Source organism: Ovis aries, chromosome 7, assembly GCF_016772045.2.
Source record: "Ovis aries strain OAR_USU_Benz2616 breed Rambouillet chromosome 7, ARS-UI_Ramb_v3.0, whole genome shotgun sequence".
Taxonomy (NCBI): Eukaryota; Metazoa; Chordata; class Mammalia; order Artiodactyla; family Bovidae; genus Ovis; species Ovis aries.
This window is the reverse complement of record NC_056060.1, coordinates 33,653,618-33,675,718: the sequence shown is the minus strand read 5'-3', so window position 1 is coordinate 33,675,718 and position 22,101 is coordinate 33,653,618. Positions and strand designations below refer to the sequence as shown.

The 22,101-nt window shown below is 41.7% G+C and overlaps 2 protein-coding genes across 9 annotated transcripts in view; both read left to right on the top strand.

Moving 5' to 3' along the window:
* The window catches only part of GPR176 (G protein-coupled receptor 176), a 116,291-nt gene extending 112,145 nt beyond the window's left edge, over positions 1–4,146 (top strand). For 3 of the 4 annotated variants that reach the window (XM_027971667.3, XM_060418586.1, XM_060418587.1), the window contains exon 3: positions 1,286–4,146. In XM_027971667.3, coding sequence (XP_027827468.2) covers positions 1,286–2,408 — 1,123 coding nt within the window. In that variant the 3' untranslated portion in view covers positions 2,409–4,146. The remainder of the gene's footprint in view (positions 1–1,285) is intronic. The other variant, XM_042252255.2, reaches the window with a different exon arrangement.
* Positions 4,147–19,338: 15,192 nt separating this feature from the next.
* The window catches only part of FSIP1 (fibrous sheath interacting protein 1), a 210,863-nt gene continuing 208,100 nt past the window's right edge, over positions 19,339–22,101 (top strand). For all 5 annotated transcript variants that reach the window (XM_012181177.4, XM_060418584.1, XM_012181178.4 and 2 more), the window contains exon 1: positions 19,339–19,510. The gene's annotated coding sequence lies outside the window, so the exon portion shown is untranslated. The remainder of the gene's footprint in view (positions 19,511–22,101) is intronic.

Here is a 22,101-nt window from a genome sequence, read left to right as displayed (position 1 = left end):
CTCCCAGAAAGTGGTCTAGAATACATTTTACCGCGCTTCATCCATCTCTGGTCATCCATGGTCATGTGTGTGTGCATCGTCTCTTCCCCAGCTTGTCCCCTGCCAGACTCCACCACAGCACCACTTTCTCTTGACATTTTCCCAGGTGCTCCCCTTCCCCTGCCTCCTCTATGCATGCCTCCAGTAGGGCCATCTTCTCCTCGGTTACAATTGTTTGCTTACATGCCATTTTCCCCCATGTAGTTTAGAAACATTCTTGTGTATCCTTTCATCTTTGCAGCCCAGTGCCTGGCACAATATGTAGCACAAGGGTGGTGCTCAGAAATCCTAGTGGCAGGAAAGCACACATGCTCAGGTGGCCGCATGAGGGAATACATGTTAATAGGGTTGGAAGGCCGACTCCAGCGTTAGCTGACTGCACAGACGTGGGCTAAGGGTGAAAAAACTTCTGTATCTCTGAGGACTGGGCTACTGACTGCCCATTCAAGACAGATGTGGTTCTAGGGGTTTAACAAATTACTCAAAAAAAAAAAAAAAGAAAAAAAAAACCCAAAACAAATCAAATTACTCAGTTTCCCCAAGTCATAGGTGATATTGAAGCAAGGTGCTTTGGGAATTCTGATTAGGTGGTTATAGAATAATCAAGTCAAGCTTGAAGGAAAAAAATCTCTGATTTTAATAAAGATATAACTGTGCAGGTGTTTTAGACCTACTGATTGATCTTAGGGGTCCTGAGCGATTATCATGTAAAAAATGGCTACTGAGCCCACAAAATTTTTTCAGTGGAATTGATTTTGAAGGACTTTGTCAGAGTCTGTCCCTCACATTGGGTTCTTCTGCGCCAGCAGCTGTAAATGCTAATGATACCCATGCACATATACTGCAGCATGAGTTTGCTTTGGATTTGTGTGCAAATTTCTCTCTCTTCATGGCTTTGAAAATTGCCCTTAAGCTCCTCTAGCCCATGTAAAATTATTTACAAACTACCCTTTACCCTTAAATTGAAAAAGAGTGCCTTCACAGCAGATGGAGATATCCTTTATATCGAGGGCACTCTTTGGGATTTAGTGCTGGTGGCAATAATTGTAAAGCTAACTGAATTGTACGGCAAAGTCCTCAAAACTTAGGGTCTAGCTTCCAAATTCCCCTAGTGATCTCCTCTGTCTTACGCAGAAAGAAAGAACTCGACCCTTTCTTTCCTCTCTCCTACTTTTAGTAATATAAATTCCCCTAATTTAAAGTGTATCTTCTTCTGTGAAATGAATTTTGCTTGTGCATTTGGCAGGTACTACTCAGTCCTCTATCCGCTGGAGAGAAAAATATCTGATGCCAAGTCCCGAGAACTAGTGATATACATTTGGGCCCATGCAGTGGTGGCCAGTGTCCCTGTGTTTGCGGTGACCAATGTGGCCGACATCTACGCCATGTCAACCTGTACGGAAGTCTGGAGCAACTCTTTGGGCCACCTGGTTTACGTTCTGGTCTACAACATCACCACGGTCATCGTGCCTGTGGCTGTGGTGTTCTTCTTCTTAATACTGATACGCCGGGCCCTGAGTGCCAGCCAGAAGAAGAAGGTCATCATAGCAGCACTGCGGACCCCACAGAACACCATCTCTATCCCCTATGCCTCCCAGCGGGAGGCTGAGCTGCATGCCACGCTGCTGTCCATGGTGATGGTCTTCATCTTATGCAGCGTGCCCTACGCCACACTGGTCATCTACCAGACAGTGCTTAATGTCCCCGACACTTCCGTCTTCTTGCTGCTCACGGCCATTTGGCTGCCCAAAGTCTCTCTGCTGGCGAACCCTGTGCTTTTTCTTACTGTGAACAAATCTGTCCGCAAGTGCTTGGTAGGGACCTTGGTCCAACTGCACCACCGCTACAGCCGCCGAAACGTAGTGGGCACAGGGAGTGGGATGGCTGAGGCCAGCCTGGAGCCCAGCATGCGCTCAGGCAGCCAACTCCTGGAGATGTTCCACATTGGGCAGCAGCAGATCTTCAAGCCCACGGAGGATGAGGAAGAGAGCGAAGTCAAGTACCCAGGCTCAGGGGCTCTCCAGGCCAAGGAGCTACTTCCCACCTGCCTGGAGGCAGAGCTGGGGCCACAGTTTGCAGCTCCCGCACCACCCCCGGGCACCGTGGACTCTATCTCCCAGGTAGCACCAGCAGTGTCTGTGGAATCTGAGACATTTCCTGACAAGTATTCCCTGCAGTTTGGCTTTGGGCCTTTTGAGTTGCCTCCCCAGTGGCTCTCAGAGACCCGAAACAGCAAGAAGAGGCTGCTTCCTCCCTTGGGTAACACCCCAGAAGAGCTGATCCAGACAAAGATGCCCAAGGTAGGCAGGGTAGAGCGGAAGATGAGCAGAAACAATAAAGTGAGCATCTTCCCAAAGGTGGATTCCTAGCATGGCTTGTGAATCCTTGGAAGCCACAGGTCTTTCCACATTCCTGCTCTTCTTTCACTGGGCCTGTGATTTGTATGATCTCATTGCAACTCAGCATGGGTTGACTCCTGCTCTGTGGGCCAAGTGCTTATGAATGAGAGGGAAATCTATATATAAAATCAAATGTCCTCTTTATTGAGGATGTGTATATCTATCTATCTATATATATGTTTATCTCAGTGATCCAAGTCCTTAGTAAAGTCCATGTTCCTCACTGTGGAGACAAAAGCTGGGTAGTGGGGAATGGGTCTTGGGTGGGAACTTCGTGTGCATTTTCTGAGGATATCTCAGTTTTGGGGCCCTGCAGAGAGTATACATAGAGGAGAGTGTCTATGGAGTGCCAAAGGGAGCAAGTACTCTAAGAGAAGCCCAAGATAATTATGGAGCCATGTGACCATAAAGAAAATGCCTATTAGACTGATTTTAAAATGTGAAGGAAGTGGAGAAGAAAGACTGAGAAGTACCCACACTCTGTAGGCTTTAATCTTCCCAGATGATCTCGTGAGAAAGATTCTATGCAGCAATCAGCAGGGGTAAAGGATATTGAAAATTATGATCTTGTGCCAACTTCTGGAATTAAAAATCATTTCAAAAGGCAAAGTTAGTATACATGGGGGCCTCTGGAAATGTCAAGCTAAAAATACCTGATTAGGAGAGGTGATTCTTCCCAAAAGAGTGGGGAAAGTTTGGTTCTCTTCCAAGGAAGACTCCAGATCCCAGGTGTTGCCAGTTTCATTTTCAGTCTGTTTGTGTGACTCCCTTCATTTTGGGCACAGAGGAGGAACAAAACAGAAGGAATTCATCATTGTGAAATGCCAAGGCAACACCTAGCCCAGCTAAGCTCTTGGCTTCCTGTTTCCCAACGAAGTTAAAGCAGGACCCAGACGGGGTAGGAGAGGGAGGGACAATGTCCTCAACTGACCAGTCGCCTGGGGGCTCTCACAAGTGATTCGAGACCACTGAATTCAAAGTACAGGTGACTTCACTCTTAATGAGAGCAAATCAAGCACCAGCTCTGCTCTTTTCTGGTGGGTGTTTGTTCTTGTTCATTGTACCTAAGGGAGCCAATCCAGTGCCTTGAGCAAGGTTGAAGGGAGGGGGCATACTCAGTGGCAGGCAGCACATCCCAAAGGCAGTGGTCCTCGCAGATCTCCTTGAACCACACTGGCCCTTGTCCTTTGGAGGAAGGTCAGACTGTGTGCAGGGAATTTCTTTTTCCTGTCCTTTCCTGGGTGTGCTGTCTTGTGATTCCTGACTATGAACCCAAAGACCCTTCTCCCGAGGAGGGAGTGCCTTCCTCTTTGTGTTTGTCTCTTCTGTACATTGTGTGCTCACAGTGGAAACAGGGGCCTGCATGCCCTCTGTAACTCCTCACGTCCTGATGCTTCACCGTGTGGCCCTTCAAGCTTATCTTTCAAACATTCACAACTGTAACAGCTTTCATCAAGAAGGAACATAATCTGTCAGAAAACTGTGTCCACTTGAGAATAATCTGTCAAATGTAGCCACATTGATGTTCTGATAATGTATATGTACAACTTAGTAAGTTCTGGTGAGCCAGACTTTGGTAGATATTTCTTATGTATGTTTGAAGCAGTTGGTTGACATCTAACAGATCATGGCCAGGTGTATTTCTATACTCTTTGAAGAATTATGTTTTAATAAAAAAATCAAAAAACAGTTTCTAAACTCAAAAAAAGCTGTATGAGTGATTTTTTCGCCCTCTTTCAAGTGGTGTACTATCTGAACCTCTCTCTTTCTGCATGATCTCAAGTCAAAGGTATTTATTTTTTTCCCAAAATGTAGATACAGCATTCTAGTAGCATTTTCGTATCGTGTTGCAACTTGAAAAATGAATTCCCAAAGAAGAAAGTGCAGTGTTTGAATAATGTCCCCAATCTGGTTTCCAAATAGAGTTGGTGGGTGGACTACTTAAACCTGTAGGTGGAGCTACACTGGGAAGAGTATAGTGCAGCTGTCATTACCCGCTATGGTTGGGACCATGGCCTTGAAGTCTGATGGTCAGTATTTGAATCCTGACTCTACCATTGACCCACCTTGTGATCTTCAGCAGGTGAGGTAACCTCCATGTATCTTGGTTTCCCCTCTGTAAAATGGGGAGGTAATAACTGTGTAGAAGCTGCTGTTGCCCTGACTCACATATTTCACCTCTAATTTTAGCCATGTCTGCAGTGGGCCATTGTTGGCTGCATCCATTTACCTTCCTGAGAGCCATCAAGGCCTTGCTCCTCTCCTTTCTGCCCTGGGAGAGCTCCCTAGCTCTGGGGGTTAACCCTTGACCAGTGGGTCATGGGCGTCAGTGGATAGATGCCCCTGCTTCCTGTCTTTCTGCTGCACAACTGTGGGAGGCATCTTTCTACTTCTCAAGAGGTCAAGCAGCTGGAGTCCCTATTGCCCACCATGGTGTCTGGTTAATGCAGCCTTTTGTTGACTCCTCTTCTTTCTCTGTGTGGCTTTCTCTATCCTCATTCATGCCCTCAAGGATTACCTCCCCCAAACCAACCACCCAAAGCCCTTATCTCAAGCTCTGTTTTCAGGGGAATCCAATAGTATACTTCACGGGGTAGCCCTGAGGACTAAATGGCATGGTCTGTTCAACACAGAGCCTGAAACAGAGTAAAACTGTATTAATAGTAGTGCTTCAGTTCAGTTCAGTCGCTCAGTTGTGTCCAATTCTTTGCGATCCCACGAATCGCAGCACACCAGGCCTCCCTGTCCATCACCAACTCCCGGAGTTCACTCAGACTCACGTCCATTGAGTCAGTGATGCCATCCAGCAATCTCATCCTCTGTTGTCCCATTCTCCTCCTGCCCCAAGTCGCTCCCAGCATCAGAGTCTTTTCCAATGAGTCAACTCTTCACATTAGGTGGCCAAAGTACTGGATTTTCAGCTTTAGCATCATTCCTTCCAAAGAACACCTAGGACTGATCTTTAGAATGGACTGGATGGATCTCCTTGCAGTCCAAGGGACTCTCAAGAGTCTTCTCCAACACCACAGTTCAAAAGCATGAATTCTTCAGCGCTCAGCTTTCTTCACAGTCTGACTCTCACATCCATACATGACCACTGGAAAAACCATAGCCTTGACTAGACGGACCTTTGTTGGCAAAGTAATGTCTCTGCTTTTTAACATGCTGTCTCGGTTGGTCATAACTTTCCTTCCGAGGAGCAAGTGTCTTTTAATTTCATGGCTGCAATCACCATCTGCAGTGATTTACCTGGCTACGTTAAAAACAGTGGTTGAGGTTTTTTTGCAGTGTTATTCAGAAAATGATACTACACTGATGTTTTCACCAGTTACCCAACAATTATTTGTATTCATAATGATGATACTTTGAGGCAGTTGTGCATAGTCACTCAACCATGTCCGACTCTTTGCAGCCCCCTGGACTGTAGCCTGCATGAGGTTTTAGAAGCTAAAATATCTTTCCTGTTAGCTTCTGGCTTAACCAGTGTTTATTCCCATTTATGCCAAGGCAATAAGTTAGTTAATAGGCAGAATAAAGGCCTAGTGGCCTTCATAGAAGTCAAACTGTAATCTCCAGCATGGTGTTATGTGAATCTGTAATGGCTAATTATCTCCTGGGTTTGTAGGAGCCACTTAATTCCAAACTTAAATGAGTGAATGATATAATAAATGGATAAATAAGAGATACAGCACTTGGAGAAGTGGCTAAATCTCTGGGCAATGAGCTGAAGTAAGATTTTCTGTCAGAGTTATTGCTGGTTTTCATTGATTTCCTTGAAATGACTCATACAAGGGTTAAAGGCGTTGAATGCAAGGCTTTTGATCTACTTGTCTCTTCAAGACCTAAGCCTCTCTGTATATTCACTAGAGTGAGTGTAAATTCTAAATTTGGAAGGAAGTTCAATATTGAGAAATACAGCTCTAGGTATGTGTGTTGGGCATAAACAGTAATCCTTTTGTCCTCTGTATTGATCAGAACTTAGTGGTTAAATCCCTTTTTGCTCCCTTTTAAATTTCTTTCTATATGTGTATTCACTGCAACCTACAGACAGAAGGAAGGTAATATCCACACAAAGGAGGCGCTAGAATGACCAGTGGAGTACCTTTTAAGCCAACAGGTGAGGAAGAATATCACAGATGGGTTAATACTTGAAATATTAACCATATCACAGCAGTGCATCCAATTCCTCTACCCTCCTTACCTTGCTCAGCTCCTTCACATGTATTGCCTCAGGGAAGATCGGGTGAAGGCATTCATTACCTCAAAGGAAACCAAATAGCCTGTGAGTCCCTTTCTAGTTTTTGTATATCAAAGCCAAGGTCTTAGAAAAGCAGAGGGAACTCTTGGGATTAGCCTAATGGATATTTGGTCATGATTTTCAAGAGTTGGTGGGTGATCCTGGCATCTAGTGAGTAAAGGCCAGGGATGCTGCTAAACATCCTGTGATGCACAGGACAGCCCACCACTGCAAAGACTTACCTGGTCCAAAATATTAATAACACTGTGATTGAGGAACTTTCGGTTAGCCAAACACTGAGAAGCCTTGAATGAGCCAAACATCGGGAAAGCTTGGATTAGCCAAAGGTTTGAGATAGTTTGAGGAGGGAAAACCATCTCCCCTCAGTAGAAAAAAGCTTCCCTGGAATTGAGGATAGTAGAGAAGAGAAGTCAGGGGTAAGTGATAAGATACAGACATCTGTACCTTCTGGATAAAGGGGTCCTTTTGCTGCCTCCCAGACAACGCCCCAAGAACATAGCAAAACAAAGAAAGATTTGCACAGTTGCAAGGGGACCTGTGTGTGCCTTGCTCTCCAGGTCCTGCATCCCTGTGGAGAGTTTGGTAGTGAGTCCAGGAGCCAGGGCTTCACTCAGGTATTTACATACAAGTCTGAAAGAGAAGCCCAAAGTTCAGAGGGATGGAAGGGATGGACTGCTGCCTTAAATGGGGCAAGGAATGACCACATAGGCAATGGCACAGAGGACAGAGGCTGTCTGCACTCGCATGCCCCACAGCGCCCACGGTGTCATGTGAGAGGGAAGGAAACCTCGCATGTCAGAGTCTATTATCCCAGGGTCTCAAGAGGAAAGTAAGCTGTAGCAAAATAATAAAGCAAACTATATATTTTCTCACACTTTGGGGGTGAGGGTGGGGGACTGAAGCAATTTGTATTTAAATCCTGAAGACAAAATGAGGTTTTAAGTTTCTTTTCAACTCTGAGATTTTATGCTTCTGTAGTATATTATTTGACATAGAAATAGATGGTTATAAAAATCTTTTCTAGTTTATTTTGACTTCCCTCTAACAAAATTGTCATTCTTGTTTGCATTTTCTTCGTGGTGGTTTTTATGGAGGAAATCTGGTGTAAACAGGTTTTATTTATATACTACTCCCCTAAAGTCCATGAAGAATTGGACTCCAGCCTTCTGCCTCTGGGCTGTTTCTCTGTGAGAAACATTTACTCTAAGTTCATGATCATTTAAAAGGCAAATGATACAAGGGATAATTTTCTTCTCAAACCCAGCTTTTGAAAGATAATATTAGGACTTTACCTGATTTTAAATATAGATGAAATAATGACTACAGGTCTAGAGAAATGAGAAAATTAGAATTGCATCGAAAAAGAAAATTGTACCTAAAACTTTGTACAAGTTTTTCAGTGGTTAACTGGAAAGTTGACTTCGAGAAAGACTAATACATTCTGTCCTTGTGAAGACTGAACATATAAGAGTGCATTTATGTGAACACATCATAAGTTGGAGCAGATGCCTTCATCCATTTCCTAAACATCCACTTTCCTTCCTTCTTCATAATGTCTGCTCTATCCCATCTCCAGGGGAGATCATGATTAGAGGAAACTTCTTGCTATATTTAAGACTAATCCATGTGTAAATATAAAAATACAAATTAACTTTATAAAGTGAGACCTACAAAAGTCTATTTAAAAAGCTTCTGAATTTTGCAATGCACCATCGGACTGAACAAAACAAAGAAACAAGAAATCGTATGCATCCTTAAAGAGAATTGAGAAAATGAGATTTAGGCCTTCAGGGTCAGAGTCGATGGCTTTTTGCTGATATGTCAAATGATGTCAATTTACTCAGATAATTCCTTTGGTTTGGCTGTATGAACTAGGCAATTGTAGGCTGTTCTGAATTACATTTTCCCCCCATATCTTCTCAATAACAAAGAAGAAATATTTCTTTTTCAAAACGATTTTTATTGGAGTATAGTTGATTTACAATGTTGTGTTAAGTTCTGCTGTACATCAAAGAGAATTACTTATACATATATCCACTCTTTCTAAGATTCTTTTCCTGTATGGTCATTACAAAGTATTGAGAAGAGTTCCCTGGCTTTTAGGGGCTTCTCTGGTGGCTCAGACAGTAAAGAATATGCATGCCTGCAATGCAGGAGACACTGGTTTGATCCCTGGGTTGGGAAGATCCCCTGGAGTAGGAAATGGCAACCCACTCCAGAGGAGCCTGGCGGACTACGGTCCATAGGATTGCAAAGAGCTGGACACAACTAAGCGACGCTTTCACTTTCCCTAGCTTTTAGTTTTTATTGGAGTATAGTTGAAGGTGTATTTATTAAAGCACTTTTAAGAATTACTGCTTTTTAAGAGTAAGTTTGCTTCAGAATAATGCTAGTTTGCTTCAGAAATTAATTTAAAACCCCCATGATATTATAGATAAATATGTATAAAATATAGAATGTAATAGATTAAACTATTCTAGAATTGTATTTATCATTAACCATATACTTTAAAAAGCTAAAGTGAAGGTAATATAAATTTCTTTGCAATAACTACTTCAGATCATTAGAATATTAGAAGATCTTAATTAATTTTAACTTATAATTTTCTCTGCCTCAAAGTTTATTCCTGTGGTAGCATTTGGCTTCTCTTTGCCTGCTTTGTATTTATATATGATTCACTGTAGGATATTAAAGCACAGTCCACAGACTTCTGTAGGAAATGATATGATCTCTATTTTGCAGATGGGAAAACTAGACGCACAGATGGCCCTAAGAGATGAAGCAAATTAGAGACAGAGCTAAAAACAGTACAGAAGGTATTAAGAACCAGCTCTTCCACTGCATCCTCCAAAGCACGGATGATCGTTATCATCTCTCATTATTATGACTATTTTTTGAATACCCACTTGGCACATATTATTAAACTATGCTGGAGACTGTATTAAAAGTCTTAATGCCTGACAGCTGTTTTTCTCAATGTTATTTCCCAAAGTTCCTTCTGCTTCATGATTTCCTGTTTCGTGATAGAGTCATTCAGTTCGAATAAATGTTAAGAAACTTACTGGAATGCCAAAACTGAGATCACTCAGCTGAGAGTACTCAGAGTCGTCATCTTCTGCCCCAGGTCCTCCTTGTTAATTCTGAGTCTGAAAGAAGTGAAAGTGAAAGTCACTCAGCCGTGTCTGACTCTTTGAGGCTCCGTGGGCTATACAGTCCACGGAATCCTGCAGGCCAGAATACTGGAGTGGGTAGCTGTTCCCTTCTCCAGGGGCTCTTCCCAACCCAGGGACTGAACAGGGGTCTTCTGCATTGCAGGCGGATTCTTTACCAACTGAACTATCAGGGAAGCTCTGAGTCTACCCTTAGTCTCTACCCTTAGTTTAATTTGAGAGTCATTGCCTTCACATCACTCTCACCCAGTGCTTAACCATATTCTTCCATGCAGGCATACAAAATGTTAACAAGATTCTTTCATTCATAACAGTAAGTATTATTGCATTTAACACGCATTATTGTGATGGAATATGTGTTTGAGACATGGTGCCTGCCCTCTGGACAGTTTAAGGGAGGAAAAAACCCACAAGAGACAGAGAGCAATAAATGATCAAATGCTGACAAAAGTGCTGAGGGAGGGACAATAAAAATTATCCTTCACCAAGAGTGTGCATCTTCCCCAGGGATCTTGTTTTCATGGATGGCAAATTTTTCTTTAAATCCAGGAAATTTCTTCCTCCATAAAATGCCCATTTACTTCATATATTCATAGCACTTAGAATTTGGAAGATCTTAGCCTAGTTATATACCACCTCTGTAATTTAATATGAAGAGATGGATGCCCAGGAGATTAAGCAATTTTTTTCAAGGCCATGGACCAGAACTCATGAGTTTCATAAATGCCTAATCCATAAACAAGATGTGTGGAGGGGAAACCAGTGCTTTAAAGTGTCTTTTCCATGACACTGAGAAGATGAAATATTTCTCTAACTAATGCTTTTCTTCCTGCTTTTATCATGAATAGATAGGTAACTACTACATATTAGCACTCAGAAATTCCCCTTAACTTCTGATGCTTACTATCTAAAATGAGCGGTGGTGAGGAGTTGGAGGGGATTACTATGACCATCTAGTGCCTGCCTCTGACAGGCTCTCCAAGCAAGTAGGTATGACTAGAGAAAGGCTGAAAAGCTCACTTGCTCAGAAATAGCTTGCTAGAGGATTTGACTCAGGGTAAGTGACCAACATAAAAGTAGACGAATGCAGGAATGCAAATGTGCCACCTGAATACAAAATTCCCATAAATTTGGGCCAAGTTACTGAGCGCCAAAGTATTGATGCTTTTGAACTGTGGTGTTGGAGAAGAGTCTTGAGAGTCCCTTGAACTGCAAGGAGATCCAACCAGTCCATTCTAAAGGAGATCAGTCCTGGGTGTTCATTGGAAGGACTGATGCTAAAGATGAAACTCCAGTACTTTGGCCACCTCATGCGAAGAGTTGACTCATTGGAAGACTCTGATGCTGGGAGGGATTGGGGGCAGGAGGAGAAGGGGACAACAGAGGATGAGATGGCTGGATGGCATCACTGACTTGACGGACATGAGTTTGAGTGAACTCCGGGAGTTGGTGATGGACAGGGAGGCCTGGCGTGCTGCAACTCATGGGGTCGCAAAGAGTCAGACACGACTGAGCTACTGAACCGAGCTGAACTGAACTAGATACATAACAAAAATAGTTCACAGTTTCCACAAAAATACCAAGTTATCTGCATCAAAACATATAAGATAAGTGAGCATTTAATGGATGACAGGTATGAAGTGAACCTGATAATTTACCTTTTTCATTCTTCTGCATAGATTAGAAGTTTGCTTTTTTTTGAAGCAAAAGTACTCATTAACAGTTGCAAGAAAACATTCAATACAGAATCTCAAGAACATTTTAATTTCTCTATTTCTACAATGTAAGGAAAAGTATTCAGAAGTTGCCTTCCCATTATTTAATAGATGGGTGTAAATTGGAGCCTGGAAAAGTGAAGAGGCTTGTCCTAGAATCAACAATAGAGGGAGATGTAAACCCAAATCTCATAAAACCTAAGCCATTTTCAACTCATTCTATTGCATTGTGCTGTAAAAATAGGGCACGCTGATTGTGGTTTTGCTCTGTTTAATTCTTTGTAGATCACAGAGGAGAAGACTGGTGGCTGTTACCACTGTCCAGATGTTTCTAAACAGGCAATTCTTGCTTATCTGCTTGATGAACATAGTTTTTTCTTATACCAGTATGAATACTGTGGAAATTCAGACTGGAACACATGAGCAGGTGGTTTCCAAAGACAGCCAAGTCTGCTAATGTCAGATATTCACAGACTCTTGGAGATGAAAGTAAGCTTAGAAATCGTTATCCTGCCTCTTATTTTACTAGATGGAGAAACAGATTGAGAGAAATTAAGAGACCAGGTCAGCTCGTTGCAGATTCTGGCTGAGAAAGCAGAGATGTGTAATTTAAAATGGTTTTGTGTGCCAGTGTTGGAGTTATGTAATACATTTTGATCCAAATTAGTATATTAATTCCAGTTTGTCTATGATGATAAAATGAAGAGAAAATAAATGCAGTTAAATAAGTAATGAATGATCAAATAAGAAAAAGGATTTAAACAAGAAAGCCAATAGTCATCAAAATAATGACTGGTTCCTAGTCTAACAAACTTTTGTCTGTTCAGATAGAAACATTATTTTGAATTTGAACTGCGAGAAAATATGTGTGAGGAGTGAGTGAGACCCCAAGAACATCAGGATGGCAGCCTGAGAGCTGCAATGAACACCCCTTGTGATTGTTCACCTTTGACTTCTTTATCTCTGAGATGTTAACTCAGAGAAGAAAAATTTTTCTTCGTTGTTACTGAAGATCTTTGAAGTTTGATCTGAATATATTTCAAATGTGCGATATAAATTTAACTTTTTTTATGTTAAATCAAAAGGCTTTTATAATAATAAAGTTTATAAGATTTTAATTCTAGAATACATTTTACTATACAGAGACCCAATTTAAAACAAAAAATGAACAAACAAAATACCCTATGGGGTCAGGGGGTCAGAGACCTAGCTCAGTTCAGAAGTGATTTGGAATCAGACAAGCATGAAGCATGACACCCGGTCCTTGGACTGTGTTCTGAAATTATGAGTTTCTGCTCAGGATTAATTGTTACATTGAAATTACTAAATTTCATTATCCACCGGCAGAGTCTCACATCCATATTCCTGGCAGGGGCCAAATGCCAGAAGCAGAACCGTATAATCTCAACTGTCATCCAGCAATGGAGACTGCAGCTAGCCTTGGGAAACTTCTGGCAACTCTTTAAATCTTTACAGGTACAGAATTGCTTCAGGTGACCAAACTGTGGAGCCAGCAGGATAAATCAGAGAATAAAATAGTCTGTTACTGTGAGAAATTTCAAGAAGAGAAATTTTCCCTTTCTGGTGAGAATGACTCACTTAGTGGAGCTGATTTCTTGAGGGCAGAACTGGGATGGCCCAACCCCACGGGCCAAAAATTTTTTTTTCTGGATTTTAGAATGTATCTTTATTCTCTTTATTTTACTACTTTTTAAATAATTAATTTTTAAAAAGTTTTGGTCACTCTTTGTGGCATTGTGGGATCTTAGTTCCCTGACCAGGGATCAAAGCCACATATCCTGCATTGGACCTGCACTTTCTGCCTTGAAAGTCAGGATCTTAACCACTGGGTTGCTGGGGAAGTCCCTATTTTACTATACAAACACCTGTTAGCTCTCTGGGGGCTTCCCAGGAGGCTCAGTGGTAAAGAATCCGTCTGCAATGCAGGAGATGAGAATTCGGTCCCTGGGGCAGGAGGATCCCTTGGAGAAGGAACTGGCAACCCACTGCAGTATTTTTGCCTGAGAATTTCCATGGACAGAGGAGGACTTGAGGACACGACATCAAATTGGCTTTCTGGGCCATAAATGTATAGCTGCAGTGTGTGTGTTTGTGTGTTGATTTTTATGTATCTCCACAGCATCCTGGCACAGTTCTCCCCCCCGCCCCCCTCCCCCCCACACACTGACACTCATATCGCTTGAACAAGTTAAACATGATCCCATGACAGTGCATGGGTTAACTCTTTTCACTTAAAAAATCAAAGGGTATCATTATGTATTTGGGCTACCAGATATTGTGCAGTAGTAGCAAGCTTCTCTCGAACTCACAGGGACTTTTAAAATGGGGACATCCTCTGACTGGCACTTGATTCTGTATGTGTGTGCGCTCAGTTGCTCAGTCGTGTCTGACTCTTTGCGGCCCCATGGACTGTAGTCTGCCAGGCTCCTCTGTCCATGGGCTTCTCCAGGGTTGCCATTTTCTGCTCCAGGGGATCTTCTTGATCCAGGGATAGAACCCAGTCTTTACCGCTGAGCCACTGGGGAAACCCCTGATTCTCTATTGCATTGCATAATAGACAGAGTAAGGAGAGGGTTCAGAATCAAGGAAGCTGGAGGTGAGAACATTCTCATTTCTAGCTTACTCTTTACAAAGGGAGTACTGAATGTCTGTGTTCAGAGCCCCTGGATTGCCCAGATCCAGGGGTCTCTCTGGTTCCTTTCAGAGCAGCAACCTTATCACTATTTATTCTTTAAAATACAAACTTGAGTCAGTGTTTTTCAAAGCATGCTCATCGTCATACTGCACCAAAATCACTAGTGTTTGTTAAAATGAAGATTCCTGGACCTACTAATTCAGAGAATAGGGACTAAAATCAACATTGTATTTATTTATTTAGTTTTCAAACTTTAAACTTTTTATTTTGCATTGGGGTATAGCCAATTAACATTAAACTACCAATGTTATGGTAGTTTCAGGTGAACAGTGAAGGGACTAAGCCATACCTATACATTTATCCATTTTCCCCCACACTCCTCTCCCATCCAGGCTGGCACATAACTTTGAGTTGAATTCCATGTGCTATATAGTAGGTCTTTGTTGGTTATCCGTTTTGAATATAGCAGTGTGTAAATGACCTTCCCAAACTCTTTAAACATCCCTTTGCCTACCGGCAAGTTCATTTTCTGTGAGTCTCTTTCTGTTTTGTAAGTAAGTTCATTTGTATAATTTCTTTTTAGATTTCACATATAAGGGATTACATATGATATTTTTCCTTCTGTGTCTGACTTACTTCACTCAGTATGACACTCTCTAGTTTCATTCATGTTGCCGCAAATGGCAAAAATCAACATTTTAAATAACATCTGAAATGATCCTTATGAACAACAAAATCTGAGAACCCATTTTTAGCAGATTTATTTCATAGCTTTTAAGTACTGAAAAAAGAACTAAACACATACTAAGTGCATTTTTACTGTGAATAAAAATAGGATTACTTGTTCCAGAACTTGATTTTTGCTGTTTAAGCCTTGATTTACTCCCCTGGTCTTGCCTCTTGATTACGTGGGTAGTGTTGTGGCCAAGCAGGACCAGGAGGAACAGGAGAGAGTGGAGTTTGGGTAAAAGGGTATATGAAATAAAACATGGACTTTTATAGAAAGTCTGCAGGTTTTATAGGAATACAAATAGGTGAGAACTTTAGTCTCTCAAAATTATCAATGGTTATTTGATATTAGGTATCAAATAATAGGAGCCTGGCATGCTGCAGTCCATGGAGGTCCCAAAGAGTCGGACACGACTTGGTGACATGACTTGGTGACTGGCCAATAACAATTTTATAATATGGAGAGCTTCCCAGGTAACTCAGCAGTAAATAATCTGCCTGCAATTTAGGAGATGCAGGAGATGCTGATTCCATCACTGGGTGGGGAAGATCCCCTGGAGGCAGAAGTTGCAGCCCGCTCCAGTATTCTTGCCTGGGAAATCCATTAAGGCTCTCATCAGGCTCCAGTCCATGGGGTTGCAAAGAGTGGACACAACTGAGCACATACATATATTTATAATATGTACTAAGATTAAAAAAAAGTCTGCTCTGATTTTTTGGTATCTAATTCACTCTTCTTTGGATGGCTATTATAGATGTGCATGCTCAGTCACTAAGTCATGTCCAACTCTTTGCGACCCCATGGACTATAGCCCAGGCTCCTCTGTCCATGGGATTTCCCAGGCAAGAATACTGGAGTGGGTTGCCATTTCCTTCTGCAGGGGATCTTCCCAACCCAGGGATAGAACCCATGTCTCTTGCACTGCAGGCAGGTTCTTTACCACTGAGCCACCTGAGAAGCCCCACTTAAAGACGTACCCAAGCACAGTTCAAACAACAGAACATTTCAGTTCAGTCGCCTCTTGGATCACACCTAAAATCCAAGGAAAGTGAATTTCTGAAAGCGGATTTGGAGTTTTGTTTTTAACAGAAGGCAATCAGCACCATCTAGTGGACACAAGTAAACTTTCTTCTTGAATTCAGTCCAGTGAGAAGGTGAAGAGAATAAACAGGCTTTGGAACTGGGTTGGAATCCAAGTACCATTTAGTTACCAAATGAACTTGGCAAAATCACTTAACCCCCATGCTCTGCTTCTCAAGTACCGATCTGGGTAATAGCAGTCCTGTTGCATAGGTGTTATGAAGTGACATGGAATGATGTATCTGAAGCATGTCCTAAACCCTCAGTAAATGTTACTTATTAATAACTAAGCCATAGATTCACACGTCATGGGAACTGTCCAGTAGCACACATTTTTAATTTCCCTTCAAAGAAATGACTGTTAAATCTAGTTTGTGGAATCTATGATACAATTCTTAGTGAGGTTTCTCTCCTAGTATCGTGTTACATTTGGCTGAAGCTCATGGTGAGAAAAAGGAAATTGGGACAACAAGGCTGGCATGAGAGTTGGAGCCCAGATGGAATACAACGTGGGCTCATTCATTCATTCAAATCTGACTCCACTCAGAAGGAGAATTTCAGGAACAGAGAGAGACCGAAAACAAAAACAAAAACCAGCTTTGAAACCAACGCTGCCATATGTCACCAACCTGGAAGGAGACCAGGGAAATTTTAGCTTAAAATATCTTGACTGTAGATGAAATCTTTATGAATTATTTTGAAAGGCATAATTCTTTCTAGAATATTTTGGGGGTGGGGTATAAACACAGCAGAGAAAAATATGGTGCTCTAACATATCTGAATGTGAATTGTTTTGAGGGTATAATTGCAATAGTTGGCATAGAAGTATTTCAGGAAATTAAAAACAAAGACACAATTTATTGCAGAGGATAAAGCAGCAGAGGATGAGATGGCTGGATGGCATCACCGACTCGATGGATGTGAGTTTGAGTGAGCTCCGGGAGTTGGTGATGGACTGGGAGGCCTGGCATGCTGCGATTCATGAGTTCGCAAAGAGTCAGACATGACTGAGCAACTGAACTGAACTGAACTGAACTGAGTGTGGTAAGTGTGTGTTTCTGCACAGTCTTCTAATAGTCATTCTTGCAAGTAAAATAAATGTTGATAAGTTGATACTTATTGTATACTTTACACAAATTCTATGAGTGATAGTCCAAGGAACAAGTTTTTATTCAAAATAAGTTCTTAAATGAGCAATTTCCAACCCATGATTATGGGAAGCGCTGTTAGCCTTGCTTGGAGATTTGTGTGGTACATTATTCAAATGGTATCCACCCAATAACGTTCTCTGTGTACTCCAATATTTGAATATTTGCTACAGGCTACGTCTCTTATAAAAGTTATATAGAAGTTTCAGCTTTAGCATCAGTCCTTCCAAAGAAAACCCAGGGCTGATCTCCCTCAGAATGGACTGGTTGGATCTCCTTGCAGTCTGAGGGAGTCTCAAGAGTCTTCTCCGACACCACAGTTCAAAAGCATCAATTCTTTGGCGATCAGCTTTCTTTACAGTCCAACTCTCACATCCATACATGACCACTGGAAAACCATAGCCTTGACTAGATGGACCTTTGTGGACAAAGTAATGTCTCTGCTTTTGAATATGCTATCTAGGTTGGTCATAACTTTCCTTCCAAGGAGTAAGCGTCTTTTAATTTCATGGCTGCAATCACCATCTGCAGTGATTTTGGAGCCCCTCCCCAAAAGTCTGACACTGTTTCCACTGTTTCCCCATCTATTTCCCATGAAGTGATGGGACCGGATGCCATGATCTTAGTTTTCTGAATGTTGAGCTTTAAGCCAACTTTTTCACTCTCCTATTTCACTTTCATCAAGAGGCTTTTTAGTTTCTTTTCATTTTCTGCCATAAGGGTGGTGTCATCTGCATATCTGAGGTTATTGATATTTCTCCTGGCAATCTTGATTCCAGCTTGTGCTTCTTCCAGCCCAGCATTTCTCATGATGTACTCTGCATATAAGTTAAATAAGCAGGGTGACAATATACAGCCTTGACGTACCCCTTTTCCCATAACAGCAAGCAAAATTGACTGGTTAAATTGTGATTGCCTCTTTCTCAGGTGCTCCTGATTCCTGGAACGTTTATCTCAGCTTCTGACTCACAGTGTTTCCTGCCCTTGCTTTTGATTTATCTTGGTATCAGTGGATCTCTATGTTGATTGCTAAGGTTTAACTCTTGCAGGAGAATTAGAACTCTCTGTCCAATTTTCCTGATTTCTCAACTGACTTTCTTTTAATTTGGAAAAACATATAAAGATTCTGAGAAATGTTGGGAAGAAATTCTTGAGTAGAAACACTAACAAGGAGGACCTTGAGGAAGCAATTATTATCTCAGGCCCCAAGGAGGGCCTGAGACTGGCAGGATGCAGTTATTGATTAGGTAAGATAGGTAAGAAGGTGAGGTGGAGGAGGGGCCATGGAGAAGTTCAGTTTTTTGACATCTTAAATTTGAGGTCCTTCTTACATCGATGTCACCTAGTCAGATAAGCGTGTGGATTTCAGAGCTGGAGATAGAAATGCAGAGTTTAGAAGTATATGGATGACATTTAGAGTCAGATTTTTACAACCACCACTGTCCTAGTCTGCACACATCACTTTTATCTATTTGATCTTCTGAAAAATACTTACAGAACACATACCTCACCACCTAACAATGAGGCTAAAAGGTCCATGTATTGAAAATGTCTTGTAAACTGTAAAATGCTGCTTATACTGGAAGAAGCAGACATTTGATGGCACTGAGGATGAAGAAAAGTCAATTTGAGGACCCAGGGAAGTAGTCTTCATGCTCTGAGAATTATAGAACCACAAAAGAAAGAAAGTGCATATAGAAATTACTACCTTCTTTGGATTGTAGTCCAATCTGGGCAAAACGACTATTTTTTATTTACACGCCATCCAACATTTACTAAGAACTTCACAGAACATTATGTTTTTGAGCGCACAACAATGTTGTGAGGAAGCAATTATTACTACCCCATTTTACGGAGAAGCAAACTGAACTCGGAGAGGATGAGCTAACCTGTAGAGCATCATATTAATAGTGAGGACAGAGGCATACAAACATCCATACATCCTCGTTCCGGCTTCAACCTAAATACAAACAAACCATTCCACACCCTCCACCGTCCGCCCAGAAGACAGAGGAGACAGTAGAGATTCCCCAGGTCTCAGGGTTTCGTCAGGTTGTGCCCCAGCCGTTCTTGGGCTCCCACGTCTTGTTCCTAGATGGTACTGTCCTTTTCTCCTATCGCGAGACTGGAAGCGTCCGCTTCTGGTTGCCAAGGGAACGGCGTTCCGAGAGGCAAGAGAGCTTAGGACCCGCCGCTACTTCCACTTGTAGAGAAAGAGAAACTGCGGTGGCGGGAAAAGACTCCTCCCTTTCGGGGGACAGTGCGTGACGCTGTGTCAATGCTCTGACGACTGGACACTAGTTTTCGCCCAGAAGGTGAGGGACCGCACAGATTAGCAGCGGAGCTCTGTCGCCGGACTACAAGCCAGTGAAGGAGTGGAGCGTAGTCCCATCTGGCTGCTGGGCTGGGGATGGGCGGGAGGGTGTCAGCAGGGGGCCGGCCCGGAGTCCTGGGAGGGGGCGGTGGGTCTGACCTCGGAGAAGCTTCAGTCTCTTCGAAGGCTGGGCCAGGATTTCCTGGACACTGTAGCAAACGTTCCTGACCTTAAGACCTAGTACCAAGGACTCCCACTGTCCTAGCCCATAAGATCTAGAACTTGTGTTACAAATTAATCACCAGTCATTTTACATAGTCTATAAGTGACAAAGGATGCCAATAGATATTTCACAGGGGAAAAAAAAAAAAAAAAGGTGGGCAGTAAACATTTGACTAGCGACAACTTCTTTGGTAATTAAAGAAATGTAACTCATAGATACTTTTTGACATGTACCAGCTTGACAAAGGTGAAAATCTTTGACATAATCAGATTGGCCCTGCTGGCGAAACAGACGCTTTCATCTCAGCATACCCTGTTGGTAGTAATGTAATCTGGTACAGTTCTGTTGTAGGACAATTTGGTAGTTTACCAAAATTGGAAATTCAAGTGTTTGCTCAACAATTTAAGAAAATTTATTGAAGTGTAGTTGATATACAGTGTTAATTTCTTCTGTATAGCAGTGACTCAGTTATACATGCATATATATGTATATTCTTTTTCATATTCTTTTCCATTATGGTTTGTCACAGGATATTGAATATAGTTCTCTGGCTATACAGTAGGACATTGTTGTTTATTGATCCTATTTTTAATAGGTTGCCTCTGCTAATCCCGAACTCCTGTTCCTCCCCTCTCCTCTTTCCCCTCCCCCTTGGCAACCACAAGTCTGTTCTCCGTATCTGTGAGTCTGTTTCTGTTTTATGTATGTTCGTGTTGTACTAAATTCCTCAATAAGTGATATGGTATTTGTCTTTCTCTTTCTGACTGACTTTGCTTAGTATGATAATCTCTAGGTCTATCTGTGTTGCTGCAAATGGCGCCATTTCATCCTTTTTAATGACTGAATAATATATTTAATGGCTAAATAATTGTATATATGTACCATGTCTTTGGGCTTCCCTGGTGGCTCAGAGGGTAAAGCATCTGCCTGCAGTGCAGGAGACCTGGGTTCAATCCCTGGGTTGGGAAGATCCCTTGAAGAAGGAAATGGTAACCTACTCCAGTACTCTTGCCTGGAAAACCCCAAGGTTGGAAAAGCCTGATAGGCTACAGTCCATGGGGTCACAAACAGTCAGACAGGACTGAGCGACTTCATTTTCACTTTTTCCCTGCCTCTTCTCTATCCATTCATCTGTTGATGGACAGATTTAGGTTGTTTCCCTGTGTTCACTATTGTAAATAGTGCTGCTATGAGCATAGGGGTGCATGTATCCTTTTGAATTATAATTTTGTCTGGGTGTATGCCCAGGAGTGGGATTTCTGGGTCATATTGCAATTTTTTTTGACTTAGCAATTCAATTTTATATTCTGGACATATAAACATAACTAAGCAAAAATTTGTACAAAGAGGTTAACTTAAAATTGAGGTTTTACATACCGTAAAATTTACCCTTTTAATATTGCAGTTCTGTGAGCTTTGGCAGACTCATACAGTTTGTGTTTATGTTATTACCCATCACAGTCAAGATACAAAACACTTGCATCATTCTCCCAGAAATCCCCTGATACCAGTTTATGTAGTTAACCCTTCCCTATGCCCAGCCCTGGTAACAGTCATCCATTTTCTGTCCCTATAGTTTTCTCTATTCTAGAAGTCATATAATTGGAAGCAAATACTATGGAGACTTTTGAATCTGGCCTCTTTCAACTTAGCAACATATAGTTGAGATTTGCCTAAGTTTTCTATCAGTAGTTTGTTTCCTTATGCTGTCGAGCAGTGTTCCACTGTATGGATGTACCACAGTTGCTTATTCATTGTCTAGTTGAGGGACATTTGGATTGTTCCTAGTTTGGGGAAGTTGTTAATGGAGTTGCTATAAACCTCTATATGCAGATTTTTGTGTGATTATAAATGTTCATTCCTTGGGTGAATATCCAAGTGTGAGATTGTGGAGTCATAAGGTAAGTGTATGTTGAACACTGTAAGAAAGTGGCAAGTGGTTTCTGCAACACTGCTATCCCATTTTGTATTCTCATCAGCAATATATGAAAGTTCCAGTGGCTTCAATTTTGTCGGCACTTGGTATTGTTAGTTTCTAAAAAAGTAATTTTCACCATTTGAATGTGTAGCAGTATCTTATTATGGTTTTAATTTGAATTTTTCCCATAGCTTAATGATGTTGACCGTCTTCTGTGCTAGCTTGCTATCTATACATCTTTGGTGATGTGTCTGCTCAAATCTTTCTTATTATTGAGTCTTGATACTTCTTCATATATTCAAGATGTAAGTCCTTTGTCAGCTATGTGTTTTGCAAATATTTTCTTCCAATATTTGACTTTTGTTTTCCTTTTCAGTAGTGTCACTTGAAGAGTGGTACTTTTAAACTTTGATACATTCCAATTTATCAGTATTTTCTTTTATGAATCATA